Consider the following 16,382-nt stretch of genomic DNA (forward strand, 5'->3'; position numbering starts at 1 on the left):
ATAGTCATCCTTTTCCACAATAAGAAGAATAATATAATAAGAAGCCTTTATTGTCATTATACCAAAATATACAATGAGATTTTGTAGTGCAGAGACACATCTTTATTATCTTGGGTACCACTTGAAAAACTAATAGGGACTTCTTATAGTTATAGTTCCAAAAACCGTTAACGGACCTGCGTTTGGGAATCAGTGAATCTGCCGTACGTCACCCGTAGCCGTCGTAAAATGACGTGATCACAATGACGCTGAGGGAAACGGAAAACAGCGGGCTTGTTTGAAAGCAGGAAAGCGTTTTGGTCGTTATTGACAACGGTGTGTTTTAGTTTTACTGATAACGTTTGTTTAGTTGTTGGAGAAAAAGAAACAACTTGTACTTTTAATGGATACTTAAACCCTGTCGTTGAAGCATGCTGTGACGTTCTTCCGACTTAACGCGGAAGACTGTCAACGGCAGACAAGGAACTGAAAATATGAATGTTTGTGAAGTGGCTAACGTTAGCAAACACAGCTACAGCAGCACTATGTTGTTATAGCTAAGAGCTGTACATCTTCTATCTACAGTGTTGATATCCGTCTGTAAGGAAGCTATCGAAACGGGTAAGAGACAAACTTACATAACGTTGTTAAGTCTCATTCTGCGACTGAAATAAACTCTTGATGTTATAAGTAAAGTTAACCAACTTAAGCTAACGTCAGATAAAGAGTACGGATCCTATTTGTTATCTCTGTTGAAATACGAAGGGGCTTCCATCCTGGTAACTATAATACACTGTCATAAGTTTCCAATCCAAGCTGACCTCATTTGTTATTTTTGTTTCCCTCTTAGCTCCAAAATGTCCACCAAAGACAGCTCTCGCATCCTCGTTTTGGAGGAGCAAGTGAACAGTTTATCAGATGAGTTATGTCAATGCCAGGTATGTATGAACGTGTGTTCTGTTTACAGGGAAGTGCTCACACTGCTGGATATGTACTATCTGGAGGATGTATTATACTATAGGAATCAAAGGCTTGCTTTCTTATTTAATAACACAATATCATAACATTGCAATACAAAGTCAACTGAATACATGATTTCTAATAAGCAAATGTCCAGTCATGTTGACAATATTTCACTCAATGTGAATACTTCTTCTGCTATTACATGAGCTGTTATTTCCACATATTTGCGCTTCTCATGATCCCAATGATGCATGAATGAACGAGTGATATACATTGCTTTCACAAGTGTAAAAAAAAAGGTTCTTGATCATATGTTAATGTGGGTCTGCAGTCATGACCACAAAACATTTGTGGTTAATTTCGTCTGACCATATGAACAATATTTTTCTTTTTCTATTCATTTGAATTATAACATTTCCAAAATGTATCTTCCAAACTATATCTTATCTTGATAACCATTATATGTATTTTGAACAGATTAGGACGTATGTTTCACCCAAGATGCATACATAATGTGTCATTTTCTAACATCTTTACAAATAAAAGTGTTTCTGGTGAGATAACAGAAGCTGCCTGAAATTACATTAGTCAGCTGTTTCTGTTTTGCCTCCCCTAATTTTAAGAACTAATGCTTATAATGTTAAGATTAAGAATAGCAGCTGAAAGTTCAAATGTAAAAGCCTCTTTTGTTATCAGGTAGTTAGGTATTATTCAAATATGTATATTTTAATTATTTTGTTGTCACTATTGTTGAGCTGCAAACATATATGTAATTTACCTGACCACACTTTAGTAACCAGTCAGCAAAGAGAGTGAGCAGAAAATATCTGCTTACAAGGTACGTTTGAAAAAAAAAAAGCGATCCACCATAGCCTTTTTTATCTTAGTAAATAGAGACAAAGAGACACAGAAAGGGCTTGTGAGCATGCTAGAGAAGCTTTCATCTTCACTTTGTGAGTCAGTGATTGAGGGAGGGTGTCCTTGCATGTTCACCACCAGGTGGTGCCTAATAACATGAGAGAACTTAGCCCAGCATTTCCTCACTTTGCATATTCACAGTACCTTGCTATACAGGTAGGTAGACAGATGTGGGGTTTAGCAGATGTGTTACATTTGAGTTTTTATTAGACTATAAATACCACCTGACACATGTGGCAGGAACATTTGTTATGTTGCTTTTTGGCTGTAACCACATGTCTGCCTGTTACCTTTTTTTTTTTTCCTGTGATATAAAGTTTGACTTTTGAAGTTTTTAGAGTTAACTTTGATAGAGAGACCCTCATATCTTTAGATACAAGGTAGGTATCCAACTTGTATAGCAATGCAAATACAGGCAATCCTTCCATTAACCAACAAACTCTATTAACACCTGTCACAGGCAAATGTATATTTTCAGACCTTTTGTTGGGTTTTAAAATGAGATGTTGTTGTAAACCGTATACATGTAATTGTTCTTGCTAAATGATTTTTAAGGTGTTTCCAGTGTTTGTTCAAGGACATGTATTGTATAATGAGGGCAATTTGCTCACCTAACAAATCTACAAAGAAGCTCAACTGCTGTTCATAACATATGTATTTATAGTGCTAGTTCCGTCTTTTTGACAAGCAAATAGGAACACCTTTTCATTGTAAAAACATGTGTCAAAATGTTTCTTCAAGTTAGAAAACACTACATTATAACACTTCTGGTTTATCAGTAATTCCTTGTTAACTTTAGACAGTTGTTGCTGCTCTACATTGAACGTGGAAGCCATCATGGTGGTCTTGTCTTGAGCAGAACATCAGTGATTCTGTCGATCTAATAGGAACCTTTAGCTGTGCAGAGTACCATTTAAATAGTGCCATTTGAATCCGACTGATGTCTTAAGTCTCTGGCAAGATGTTCTTCAGGACAGCCATTAACTACAAAGAGTCTCATCTGTCGGCCAGCAAATGTTCCTACTAGACCATGCTAATTTTTGTAATATGTGGCTGAATTCCAGATGCTTTCATTGCTATGTTTAGCCCATGGTGTTTCAGTGTCTAGATTCAAAATGAATAATTCAGCCATCATCAAACGCACATTCAATGCATCTTTAAGTACACATATGGCAAAGGAGGGATCTTGATGAGGGTCCTGATTGAACACTTGTCTGTGGAGCAGCTAATGGCAGCAAAAGGCCAGGCAGAGGGAGACCACCTATTTCTATTCATCCACCATGCTTATTTAATTGAATTTGTTAGCTGCGTAGCATTGCAGTGCTGATTTGGTGAGATCTCTATCCTCCTTCACCCCGCTCCCCATCTGTATACACACTCACACACTTCCACACAGATACGTACAGAGACTTTACAGTTCTTCCACTTATGTGTTCAGCTCATGGTCTTATCAAGGTCTGCTTCTGCCATTTGAGTAAATAATTGATTAGACACTTTTGAAAAGGGGGTTAAGATTCATGTACTAATTGGAGACCAGTAGATTCCAGTGGGAGGGATGACTTTTATCTTCTGATGATGTGAACATAATTTATCAGATAATTTTATATTAAGTCGATTTGGTATAATTCTGTCTTTTAATGTCAGAAAATGTACTTTTTAGATGTCCCTCATTAAATGTAATGTAGCTTAAAAATGTTTGAAAAAGCAGCGAGACAATTTGAATTGGAGATGTGTCAGGGGCTGGCTGGGTTTCTCTACTTGAAGATGACTTTCTCTGTCATCAGTTTTGAGTTTCTTTGGGGCTAGTTACTTTGGAGCTGTAGAGGAAAACATATCCGGAGCGCAATTGATTAATACAGAAAAAGCGAGCTCCACTGCTGTGTTTTGATTCGGATCCCAGCTCTCCCCAGTCATAAATAGTGCATCATGACAAGTGTCAATGCTGCCTCCCCTTGAGTCGAAGGTCACATCCCAGCCAGGAAAATTCTTGTTAAGAGCAGATCATGATTAGAGAGGGCAGGCCAGATCAGAAACTATTTTGTACAAGATATTTCAATTATTGATTGGCTACCCCCTTCTGTCGTATGCTAATGTCACTGAGAATCCTATTTGTTTGTTTTCCAGTGAGTAAAAGCAGAGATGGCTTTCCTCTTGGCCAATTTGCACGTTGAGACAAATGTATCAAAAGTAATTTATCTCAATTAAGAATAACAGCTGTTTTTCTCGCTGATTCCTTTATTTTCACAGGCAGACAAGGAGTTTGTGTGGTCCCTATGGAAACGCCTGCAAGTGGCAAATCCAGACTTGACCCAGGCTGTCAGTTTGGTGGTTGAGCGGTGAGTAGATTTATCTTTCAAATTGCTACCTGAGAGGCTCAATAGCTGAACATTCCTTTATCTCACACAGTGAAGAGAAATATGTGTGAAAGTCGTTCAAGGGGTGTTTAAGGCACCTCGGCCATTCTACTGGGGTTACGACGAAATCTGGTGCAGATGCTGATTTAAGCCTTCTTATCCCCGGTCTAGCAGTTCAACCATGGAAACCCTTTTAATGAAAACACTCCTCCTACACTGTCTGCACCCATTCTGGACCGTTGAAACACTCCTGCCAAATACTTGTCTTTATCGGATAAATTGTGAGATTGAATATGACCTCTTTTTGCGGCGTGGCTAAGCTACACCAAACACAGTGGCATGGGAACTTTCAGAAGGGCTCAGGCCTGCTCCCAGGTGATGCACAGTTGGATACATTAAATATATTCCTCCCCATTAGGAAAACGAATATTTGGCTTTAAATGAATACTGGTGTATCACTGCAGTTTGGACATTGGTTGTTTTCATTCCACTACGATATGTTCAAATGAATGCGAAGGTTGCTCTAATTTCACTCGTATTCATTCATCGTCCTCCACATTTAGGGTCACCGGCAAAAGTAAAAAGTGTGGTCTATTTATCTTGTCTCTATAAGAAAGGTCTGCTATTGCATATGGTGCGCGAAAAATAATTATTTTGCCTTTTGAATGCCACATCAGAAAGGAAATTAAATTGAAGAAGGGTCCAATCAAAAGATGCTAAACGTTGTTACGTCCCAATCTATCCTTCTTGATTTTAACAAGGCATTGGTTAACTGAAAATAGTCTGCCTTAAGGTCATTCTTATTAGAATTAAACTATTGGCTGGCACGAAGACAAATTATAAAAACTAATGTATCTGTTTCTGACCATTTTACAGCATTCTCCAACCTCCTATACTAAGAGTTGTTCTAATGTAGTGACTCATTCATTGCAGTCATTGCCCAGTTCAACTCAAAACTTGGACCTAGTTTTTGACTTGACTCTTTCCTTTTGGGGATACCTAAGAATGATATCTTCTCTATCAGGGGTGCATATCATGTACATGTTGAGGTCTGTCAGTTGTTAGTCGACCGTTAATAGGGGTAAAGCACAGTGCAGCAGCGAGGAGAGAATACCTGTGCCTCTCATTCGTTCTCCACACCCTCTTCAGTTCCTTTACAGCCCCATAGGAAACCCATCAAAGTGTGTGGGTCCGCTGAGACTCGTGGGGGAACATGCACCCAGAGAGTGTATGTGTATTGTATCACCTGATGCGCAGGAGGATATTGACATGGTAATTGTGTCGACTCCAGTCAAGCGCTGGTGCCCGCTGGGAACTGCCATTCAGCCTCCCCTCCCCTTCCTGTGAGGATCTTGTCGAGTGATTGGTTGGTTGCTCAGGACATGGCGAACACAGCCCAATATACAAGGAGATGTAGCTAGGCCAGCCTGCGTTCCAGCTCTTCCCGGGACACCAGATACTTATTTCAGTGTCTGCCAGGGGATAGGCTGATCAGAAGAGGCGCAGAGACGAGAGAAAAGGCCCCGCAGATGGGAGGTGTAGAAGGAGCAGGTGATGGGTGGAGGGAATGGGTGGCCCCTGGTGGCCTAAAGCAGTTGAAACAAACAGGTCCCACATTGATGCCTTGTTTTCGTCTCCCTTAAAGTTCATTATGATAAAAGAGGTGTTAGGTGGCAAGAGAGAAAAGTTTTGAGTTTGGTGAAGTAGTAGAATAGTACAGTAGCTCAAGTGATTTTCCTATTCTATGCAACTTAAAGGGGTATTCTTTATTTTTCAAGTACAGCAGATGCACAACGAGTTATAAATGAAAAATAGGAAATTTACATTTTACAAGAATTACAGTGCAGCTTGTAGACTTAAAGTTGGAAAGTACAACTGAACACCATGTTATATAGTACTTTGAAGGCATACTGTCTTTATTTCTCTACTGTTCATCCACTGGGATATAAAGGAAAGGCCTGTATCTTTGAGGATATACATATAAACCAATAGCCTCGGGTCACTCCTTTGTAGATCTCATTGGACACACGGCTATTTTCTTTACTTTTCGGTTTCCTCTAGTGAGAAGTACAAAGCTGAGATCAAGGACAGGAAAGTGTTGGAGATCCTCCAGACCAAAGACTACAAGATACAGGAGCTGGAGCAGGTAAAGTACTCTGGTCTAACCAACTGCAACGTGCTGTGTTAAGCGAATGTCTGTTAGATATTAGATACATTCATGATGGACATAATTCAACATTGTGGGAGATATTTACTTGAGCGAGGCTTCTAGTTGTAAGCAATTGGATGTCTCAATAAGTACAAATCAGATTATGTTCATAAAGTCAATTACCAAAGGTACATCTTCTTTTGACTGAATCCAAACATGTGTGTTTGGCCAATGATCAGCTCCATTGAAGCTACTGGAAATAAAATGCTTTTCTAAACACTTGGTTTTTCAAAAAGATTGGTATTTCCCATTCATTTCATCAAACCAAATTCTCTTAACTAAATCTCCAGACATCTTTTTTGTATCTTTTAGACATAAGATCTGACTTTCTAATAACAAGATTTGATTTGATGTCTTTGCCGGTGTATGTCTTTCACTGAAACAATTTGATTTAGTTAGGATTTTTACATTTGTCACTGTCTACTTTAGCTTTTTCTGTGCTTTCATAAATGTCCAATGAAGTGAAAAATACATATAACAAATAAGAACCACCTAAAACTCGTTCTCTCTCTTACCTGCTTTCTTTAGCATTACCCTCTGAGTCATATGTCTTGATGGTACGATGGCTGACGATAATGACATCACTAATGTAATTGACTCCAAATCATCATCCCTCCACTGAACCATCTGTCAGTCTCCTTCATTAGCATCCCTCATCCAGAATCCTGTTCGTTCCTAATGAGACTGAAGCTGTAATGGAGTCATCAGCTTGCCAGTGGTTTTTACCCTCCTCAGCCATCTTAACTCCATCCAGTCGATACAGTAGCTATAGCATTAACTCATACGAACACAAGATATATGATTACGTCAAACTTTATTTCATAGGAATATCTTGACCTTTTAGTTTCAGAGTCAAACAATACAATCAGCAAAAATAGTGCCATTTTTTTCACAGATTTCTCTCAAATATTAAAAGACTAAAAAAGTACAAAGACAAAGGGTTGTAGCTGCTTTAATTTAAGTCATAATTATTAATAACCCATCGAGTTTTGAGCCATTTGCTCGTGCAATTATATAAAGGGTAAGTTAAAAGTAGCCTCTTTATTTAGGCCTGCTATTGCATATCAATATCAAACCAAATAAAATGAATTGTTTTGTACTTCAAAGGCCACTTTAGAAATGACCCTTTCCCTCAAAGTCAGCTTGATTTTAACGAGACTTTAGTGAACAGACATTTATATTGATCTGTTATTACTAATAACTGGCAGAAAAATAACTTAACACTGCTAATTGCATAAGTATCTAGACGTTCTTTGACTTTTCCTGACAACTTTACCCCTGCCTTCAGCGTGTAACATTTCTGAACAAACTTCCTGCACTAAGAGTTTATTATTATGCAGCTGATCTGATGATTTCCCAAGTGGATTTCAAAGAAAAAAACGAATAAAATATTACAATAATTATACATTTTTCATTCTTGCATGCTTGTATTTTCTATGTGTTTCAAAGGTGACTTGTTCTCCTCTCTGAACTGCTGCTAATGAAACGTACAGGCTATTTGAAAGCCCCATGAACAGCACTGAGCCCCGTGCTGTGTCACTCGGCCCTCTGATAGTCATCATCTCCTCCACAGTCTCCAGCCATTCACACCCAAACAGTGATTAACTGGTTTTTCCAGTTTCTTTTGGAGAAGTGATGGTCCACTGAGTCCACACAGGATCTTACTCTCCTAATATCTCCACTTTCCAACTTTCATGATGTTTTTTCTTCTTCCATACTTTCCCTCACTTCTCCTTTCCAGTTTTGTAACATAATTAGCTTTCATTTTTGAACTGCACTGGGAATTTTCAAATGCTAATCTTTCTGTCCTAGACCTCTTAACTCGGCGGACCCCCCCTTTTTTCCCCCTCTTCTATCAATTGAGCACTACTGGGGTTCAAATTGTTCTCGCCTACCTCATTATCAACGTTTGAATTTATTTTCTGCTCTCCAGTATAAATCTCTATTAAAGCCCCTCTGTTCTTAGCACGGCGAGCTAGGAGTAGCGAGGAACGCTAAATCCGCTATCTGGATATATCTGAGCGATTTCCCTCAACATGGCAATTAATTGCATCCCAGAGCACAGTGTTACTTGAGAGGAGGGTATACCCGCCGCACAAGGCTGTGGATTACCAGCCAATGCCAAACCCCATCTGATACAGTGTCAACAGGCCAGATTCCTAATACTAACGCCACAAAGGCTGCCAAAGAACATGAAGTCAAAATACCAGCATCAAAAGTGGCTGGTCATTAAAATCATTGAACATTTTTCTGCTGGCCTCTGGTTTTTATCAACCTTGTAAATTATTCAATTGTTCATCATGGAGCTTTATGATATTTTCTGACACACAGTAACAACATCTTAATATTGTGTGGTAGCTTTCGAGTTAAAGCTATGCATATCATATGTTAATTATTCATTGAATTAATCAGCCTATTGTTTTCTCCAACAAAAATGCCAAGATAATTAGCTGATTCCTGCTTCTTAAATTTGAAAATGTGTGGCTTTCCCTTTTGTAACAATATGGTAAACTGGATATGTTTAGGTGTGGGATTGTTAATAAGACAAAACAAGACATTAACTGACATTACCATGGGACGTAAGAACATTCGAATGATTTCATAATTTTCTTATGCTTAAAATATCCAAAGATTTTAAGCTAGATTGGCAGAATATCTTCATTATAGAAAATATGTATATTTCTGTTGCAACACATTAAAAAATGATCACAGGTTTTTACAGAAGCCATTAGGATGTAATGTTTGACAAATATAAAATAAGTTTTATGTCATTTAGATCCCGGTCAGAAAACAATCCAGTTACTCTGTTTGCTCAGAGTTTCCAAAGACCATAATGTAACCCGGGGGGGGGGGCCTCTTGTTTTCTTCTCTCTCTGTGTCTCCGTCGGCCACAGAGAGTAACAGGGCAGCAGCAGGAGATGAACAACTTCTCACAGAGGAGGACTGCAACAGTGGACGAGGAGAGTTCCCTAATGAAGAAGGAGCTGACAGCCCTGCGTGAACAACTGGTCAATAACACTCAGGAACTTAAGGCAGGTGGAACAAATGTTCTGTGGCAGTCTGGGCCTTAAGAGTCGAGAAGTCTATTTTCTGTGCGACACTGAACACGACAAGTCCCCCTGGGCTACTGCCACAGGCTTTAGAGTCGTTTAGAAGAGACAGAGGATTGCTCAGCCCTCTGGAACACAATCTCTATGTCTTTGTGTCTCTCCTCTCGCTTTTCGCCCTCGCCATATCTCACCCTTTCTTACTACTGACAACAGAGAATACTTAACAACTGGGAAATGTGTGTGTGCGAGAGAGACAGAGGGAGAGAGAGAGGGTAGCAGGTTGTTAACAGATAAATACTTAATGACTGCTTCAGTGGGGGAAAGTGAAAAAGTGTGCGTGTGATGGTGTGGCTTCTCCCTAATTATGCTTAGTTGGGACCTGGCTATGATTAATTGATAAAGGAATGATCCTTACACGTTCATGGTGAGGTCTCATGGCGAGAAGTTGTGGGGGACAGCATCAAAGGAGACCGAGGTTGAGTCTAATGGGTCCTGCAGAAAGCAGCATTCTCATTAGGAGCCTGTCATTAAAGCGGACACACGGGCCCCTGTACCTGCAGGAGCCCAGCTCTCTAGGCACGGCTCGGCCAACAGCGGCCAACATCTGGCCGGTGGGCTCAGTCATACGGCACCAGTGACCTTGGCCAATCAGCGGCCCATGCAGGGGGCTCCTGCAACAAAGACGCTCCACTGTTTACATATTCATTTCAGCCCCGACCCCATGGGTTGCTTCTCTTTTTGTACTTCTCCATCTTTCTTTTCACATTTTCTCACTTTGAATCTCTACTTTGTCTTTTCCTGTCTTCCATTGTTTATTTGGCACTCATGACCCCCCACTCTCCTCCTTACACACACACACACACACACACACACACACACACACACACACACACACACACACACACACACACACACACACACACACACACACACACACACACACACACACACACACACACACACACACACCCCTACACACACCTCTCTTATTCAGGAAATGAAGACGGAGTATAGGAAGAAAGAAGAAGGCGAGCGGCAGGTGGTGAAGGCTCAAGAGGAGGAGAAAGAGGGATTAACCTCCCGCTGGGCCGCCCTGCGAGCTGACCTGGAGGAGAAGGAGAGGCAGGCCAACATCCAGAGGGATGCTGCCCAGGACAGAGTCAAGGTACGGACACGGGGACAAGTCCACACACACACACACACACACACACACACACACACACACACACACACACACACACACACACACACACACACACACACACACACACACACACACACACACACACACACACAAAGTTATACAGGAAGGGCTCCGTCCTCTCGCTTTCCCTTTCTTTTGCACACCTTGAACTCTCTGATCCCTCATACCCTTTCCTCCTCAGCATGTGAATATAAAAAGAACTCTGGTGAAAAGCACACAATTTAAATATGCAAAGACCATATTCAAAGGAATAAAAAATTATAATTCAACATGGGGAGACCTATCTTCGTTGGTTGGGTTAAAAAATGAATTGAGCTGACCAGAACTGAAAGGAACTTTTGGGAAGTCATTGTGTTGGTGTCTGTGGTTCTTGTAGGACTTTATTCCCTTAAAAACGCAAGCAGTTAATTTCCATTTCTACAGTCATTGGTATTAATCGATACTGCCCTTCTCTGTGGACATGAGGACATACAGTCATTACACAGCGACAGCAGGGGTTGCTTTTCAACAATTAACCAATACAAATCACAAAGTCCTGAGCAGTTTTCATTTCAAAGTGCCACTTCTTGCCCCCCCGTTACAGGACTCCCATAAGACACATAAGAGCCCCCCCCCCTCTTCCCTTTTCCTTGTTGACTAATCGCTACTAGTCAAACGGAGTCAGACAGGAAGTCTTGAATAAGTCAGGGCAGCAGAGTAATTACACTTGGACAGGATGGAGCCCAGCAACTAGTCTATGCACATCCATCACAGCCTAAGACACTCCACCTGGTTCCTCGTTTTTTGTATCATACTTCATTTGAAGGATGGAGATGGAGATCATGGGGTGTGCGGCGGATACATCTCACCAATTTGTTTTACATCGCGAAGATTTGTCCAGGAATTTATAATGTAATCCAGTGCATGCATAGATCAAATACAGCTACAGTGTGGACAAAATAAAAAAAACACAATGTGATAGCCCTACTGTAAAGCTGATCCATATTTACTGATCCACCTTATTGGTTTCCTTATTTTACAACTTGATATGAAGCGGCTTGACCATGACACATGTACACCTTTCCTGCAATAAGTTACGTTAGTTTTCTTTTGTTACAAATCTCTTACTATATATAGACACCAAACAACATGCTTTTTATGCACTTACACACAGTAAGTGTCCTTTCTTGTAATTGCTGAAGACTAATTAATTGTGCATATGGTTGATTGGGGCCCTGTGAAATGCTTTTTTAATTACATTGAATCTGTCAAGTTTTGAGGACCTTTGTGTGTTAGGTGCTCTAATGGTTTCTTCTTATTAGGAAAAAGCTGTCACTAACACCTTGCCTACACCTGCCGCACAGCGAAAGAGGCGCAGCAGCTGCAGTCCTCCGCTTCCGTCTTTACTGAACGTGCTTCGCCACACTGATGCTTTGTGCTTACAAGTGTTTTGACAGTGCTCACATCCCAATGCACATTCAATGTAGTTACATTTGTATGTTTGAGAGATCAGATTTGGCTAAAAATATGCTTTAAGTTGCTGTAAGAAGCCTAAAGTGTGACAGAAATGAAAGTTTGATTAGAGAAACATGTCTGAAATGTTTTAAATCCAACATTTACGCTTTATCCCAATATCAAATGAAACCTCTTTGATTTAAGTATAGCGTAAACAACCTCACTATTCTGTGTTAACATGGCCTAATCTTCAATCCACTGCAAACACATTTAATGCTTTGACCTCTGTTCCTGAAACAGAAATGAACTGTCTTTACTTTTGTTGTACTCCAGAAGTTGGAGGAGCAGCTACACAATGCCTGGCAGGAGTTGTCCAGCTCACAGAGCCACAGCAGCAGTCTAACAGCTCAGCTTTCCTCCAAAGAGAGGGAGGTGGCAGCAAAAGAGGGGCAACTCAATCAACTTCGGTGAGCCCTTCCAACTTAAGCATCGCCCAATGCACTCCGCTGCCTGTTCTGTTGTTAGAACAGACCTACGTTTTGTTGGGGTGATTACATTAGCTCAAATAAGAATACATCGGTGCAGTGTAGGCATTTCTTCACTTGGGTTACTTTGAGCAGCATTTAGTATATTGCTCGCTACGTTGTGAGGCTTGGGGGTGACACAGATTTCTTCCGCTCTGGCTCATCTAAAGCCACTTGATAAGCCCTGCATAGTGGATGTGCTTTAAAAGAAGGAGGGAAGGGAAACAGGGCAGGCTTTGGCTAAGCTTTAGTCGATATGATAAAAAAAACGGTGAGAACCGTAGGAGCCTTAGTGGTAATCTCGACCTTTTTTAACTACTTTTCTGTTTTAATACCAGAGGCACTCTGACGTGTCAGTCACATCAGGAGAACCAACCCTTCTTAGGGTTTCAGCTAGGTAGATAGTGATGTTCCTATAAGTTACAAAAAACTGGATAACTGAAAAATCATTGACCCAGTTCACCCTAAACTGTGTGGGGACTTTTTTTTAGTGAGTGAAATCCAAACATTTGTTTTAATTATAAAATTGAATTTTTTTGAATGACATCAAAAAGGTGGACATGGAGATTTCAGTCTATTCATCGAGAACTAATGTCAATGCTTTTTTTTGTGTTGATAAGCAAGGTCTTTGCTTTCACAGTCACAGCACAGGTACAGTATGAATGTGTATAACATGTTGTGTGTTTGTGCAGTTGTGAGTTTGCAGAGGTGCAGACTCTGTACAGACAGAGCACACAGCACGCAGCGGAGCAGAGCAATCTGATAAAGCAACTGGAAGGACTGAACCTGGACACTCAGAGAGTCCTGAGGAACCAGGAAGAGGCACACACTGCTGACACCACCTCCTATCAGAAGGTACACACAAGGACACACAAGGACACGCATGCCAAACCTCAGACTCATCATTATTATAACCACTTTGTTGCACTGAGTTCAGGCTGCACCCGCTGCGGTGATTTATTGCCAGGCTAGCTGTAACCTACAATTATTTGACTAGTGCCAAAAAAAGGACTTTTCTCACCGTATCACATTACTGTCAAGTGGTTCTCAGTCTTCCACCGCTCTGTCTGATGACTGTACCACTGTGCCTAACCCTGCACTACACAGGAAGGGGATACGGAGGCAATTATGAATCATAAAACATCCATTTTCAGGAACATTTATCTGACGTCATACTACCTTCTTTTCTTCTCCTTGTATCCTTCTGATTTCCCTTTTTGTCCCAACTTCAATGATCTCAGCATATTTATTTTCAATTACTATGGAAGTAAGAAAACATCTCTATACGAAATAGGCTGCACAATGGATCACAGAGAGATCTCTAACTCACTATTCAATGGGCTTGATCCAATGCATTACTGATGAACTTTAAAATGCGTGGGTGTCTGATAGAAAAACGTCCTGAATGTTGTGGCTTCACTTTAGAGTAGCAGATTAATAAACATAAGAGAATTGACAAGCATAATTCAAATGCACTGAATTCAGGTGACAAATCTGTGCAAGTCTTTGAAGTCTTGACACAAACATGTGATTGATATCAGTGATAAAGGCACATCATGAAATTATAGGCAGTGCTTGAATGAACATTGGCAGGAATGTAGAAAAACATGGAAGTGAGAAACAGTGCTTTGTTTATTTAAATGGGAAATACAATTATTTATCCCCTAAAATCAATAAATGATGTGTGACTGATAAATAACTGATTTGAATGTTAACCACATAAACTGTTATTATAATGTTGCCATCATTTTGCAGTTCTAAACAAAAATGTACGACAGGTTTCATGTCACCGAGAGTGACTTTGTCTCGTCTTCCTCCGTTTGACATCCCATCTCTCGTTGACGTGACCCCGTCCCTCGCCTCTTCCCTCCTGCCCTGTTTCCTAACCCTTTTGTTCCTGTTTGTGTTTGTTGACAGCTGTACAAGGAGTTGAGTCAGTGCTACCAGGCCCTCATCTCTAGTGAGGCCGACCTGCGTCAGAGTCACCAGAAGCTGAGCGGCCTGCTGGAAGAGAGGGACCAACACATCCTGCAGCTCCAGGCTCAGACACAGCGGCAGGAGCAAGAACACACACTACTGCAGCAACACAATCAACAACAACATCAACAACAACAGGCTCAACATACACTTCTTTACTCGCCAAACAGACAAACTAACTTTAAGGTAAGCACGCTTTTTATTCTTCTCCATCTCTCCCACAGATGCCCTGTCTTTTGAAAGTGCATCATCAACTTAAATATGAACATATACGCATGTGTGTGTGTGTGTGTGTGTGTGTGGGTACAGACAACAACATATGCATGCATGAGCTTCGCTGCGTTATATATCTAAGTCATTTTAGATAATAAACACGATATATATGATACTCCTCTCAATCATCTGTTTGGAGCTTGTGTCTAATTGTCCTAAGGTGCAGAAGCAGCGATGTGAATGTGGATAAGAAGGAACAGTAATGACCGACAAGCCCCAGCATGGCCTGTGGTGGTGGTGGTGGTGGTGGTGGTGGTGGTCTTGAACTGAGAATCATTCTGTTAATATCGCTCTGCTTCACCCTTGATCTATCCATCTCTCTAAGCACCAGCGTCTTTCATGTCAGCTATCTGATCTTCTCCATCGCTCCGTCCTGAGCACACATGCACTCTCTGACTTCATTCATCTATCTCCTTCCTATCCTCCCACCCAAGTACCTGGAAGTCCTTTTAACACACTCGCGTCAGACAGCAAAGACAGATAAGAGACGGAGAGAGGTGATTTAATTGGAGCCCAGTTATGTTTTTGAAGATGATGTTGGAGTTACAGTTCTACATCTGTCAGTCAGCAGGGGTTTGGCTTTAGCTCTCTACCTTTGAACTGTCACCCCAAGGCAATATAGGCTCTAGTTTCAAGTCAATGCTACAGCCACATTTTAAATGGGCTTTAACAACTCCTAATGATATGGTGATAGGTGTTTCATGGACCACACAGTGTCTGGAATAGTAACAAGTAGCTTCTGTATAACATAATAATCTTATTCCATCAACATTGTACGGCCCCGAACTTGTTAAACTAAGTTTCTCAATCTGTTCCGCAGTACGACTCTCCCTTCAAAAATACATCTTCTTGCATTTAAAACACCTCCGTAGCCGATGCAGCAGAAGATCATATTTTTGTGCAGCAGTTGAGTAATTTCTCTGCCTTTACAGACTTTAATTGTTTAATTTGATTGGTTGATATTTTCTGACAGGGCTGGCCCCAGACTGGAAGTTAAGAGATATCAGCTCAAATGTTAAGTGAGTTACAATCGCCCCGTCTCACTTAACCCTGTTCATTTAACCAGCGGTGAAATATAAATGGATAATTTAGCCGGTAATTAAATACCATACTGCAGTGTTCCCCCAGTAATTAATACTACATTTAGAGAAGATGCAGTTAGTGCTGCGTGTAATGTGGTACGGTGTGTGCATGTATACACTGTATATGTGTGTGTTTGACTTTATCAAGCTAAACATGCACTCTAGCCCGTTTCTCTTCCTCACCCAGGTCAAAGTGAAACAACCCCTCACAGGGCAGAGACGTAATTACAAAATGTACCGTGTTTATAATAATAACGTATGCAAAGAATTGATATGAACTTTTGTTTACTGAACACATGTAGCTGCTGTCTGGCTGATTTGTTTCTTTAACTTTCTTACCTACTGACATCAAAGTGAACACAAGGTATCCCAAGGTATAGCACTCAGTCAGGAGGGCTTTCTGTTTCCCACTCTG

At 40.7% G+C, this 16,382-nt stretch overlaps 1 protein-coding gene across 2 annotated transcripts in view; it reads left to right on the forward strand.

Moving 5' to 3' along the window:
- cntln (centlein, centrosomal protein) overlaps positions 1–16,382 on the forward strand; it is a 103,596-nt gene that overhangs the window by 13,388 nt on the left and 73,826 nt on the right. Inside the window, exons 1-9 of one of the 2 annotated variants that reach the window (XM_079652056.1) lie at positions 266–600; positions 830–917; positions 4,108–4,196; positions 6,276–6,360; positions 9,318–9,455; positions 10,468–10,638; positions 12,445–12,578; positions 13,328–13,490; positions 14,553–14,798. In XM_079652056.1, coding sequence (XP_079508182.1) covers positions 837–917; positions 4,108–4,196; positions 6,276–6,360; positions 9,318–9,455; positions 10,468–10,638; positions 12,445–12,578; positions 13,328–13,490; positions 14,553–14,798 — 1,107 coding nt within the window. In that variant the 5' untranslated portion in view covers positions 266–600; positions 830–836. Of the gene's footprint in view, positions 1–265; positions 601–829; positions 918–4,107; positions 4,197–6,275; positions 6,361–9,317; positions 9,456–10,467; positions 10,639–12,444; positions 12,579–13,327; positions 13,491–14,552; positions 14,799–16,382 lie in introns of those variants that run through there. The other variant, XM_079652057.1, reaches the window with a different exon arrangement.

Source organism: Notothenia rossii, assembly GCF_949606895.1.
Source record: "Notothenia rossii genome assembly, chromosome: 1".
Taxonomy (NCBI): domain Eukaryota; kingdom Metazoa; phylum Chordata; class Actinopteri; order Perciformes; family Nototheniidae; genus Notothenia; species Notothenia rossii.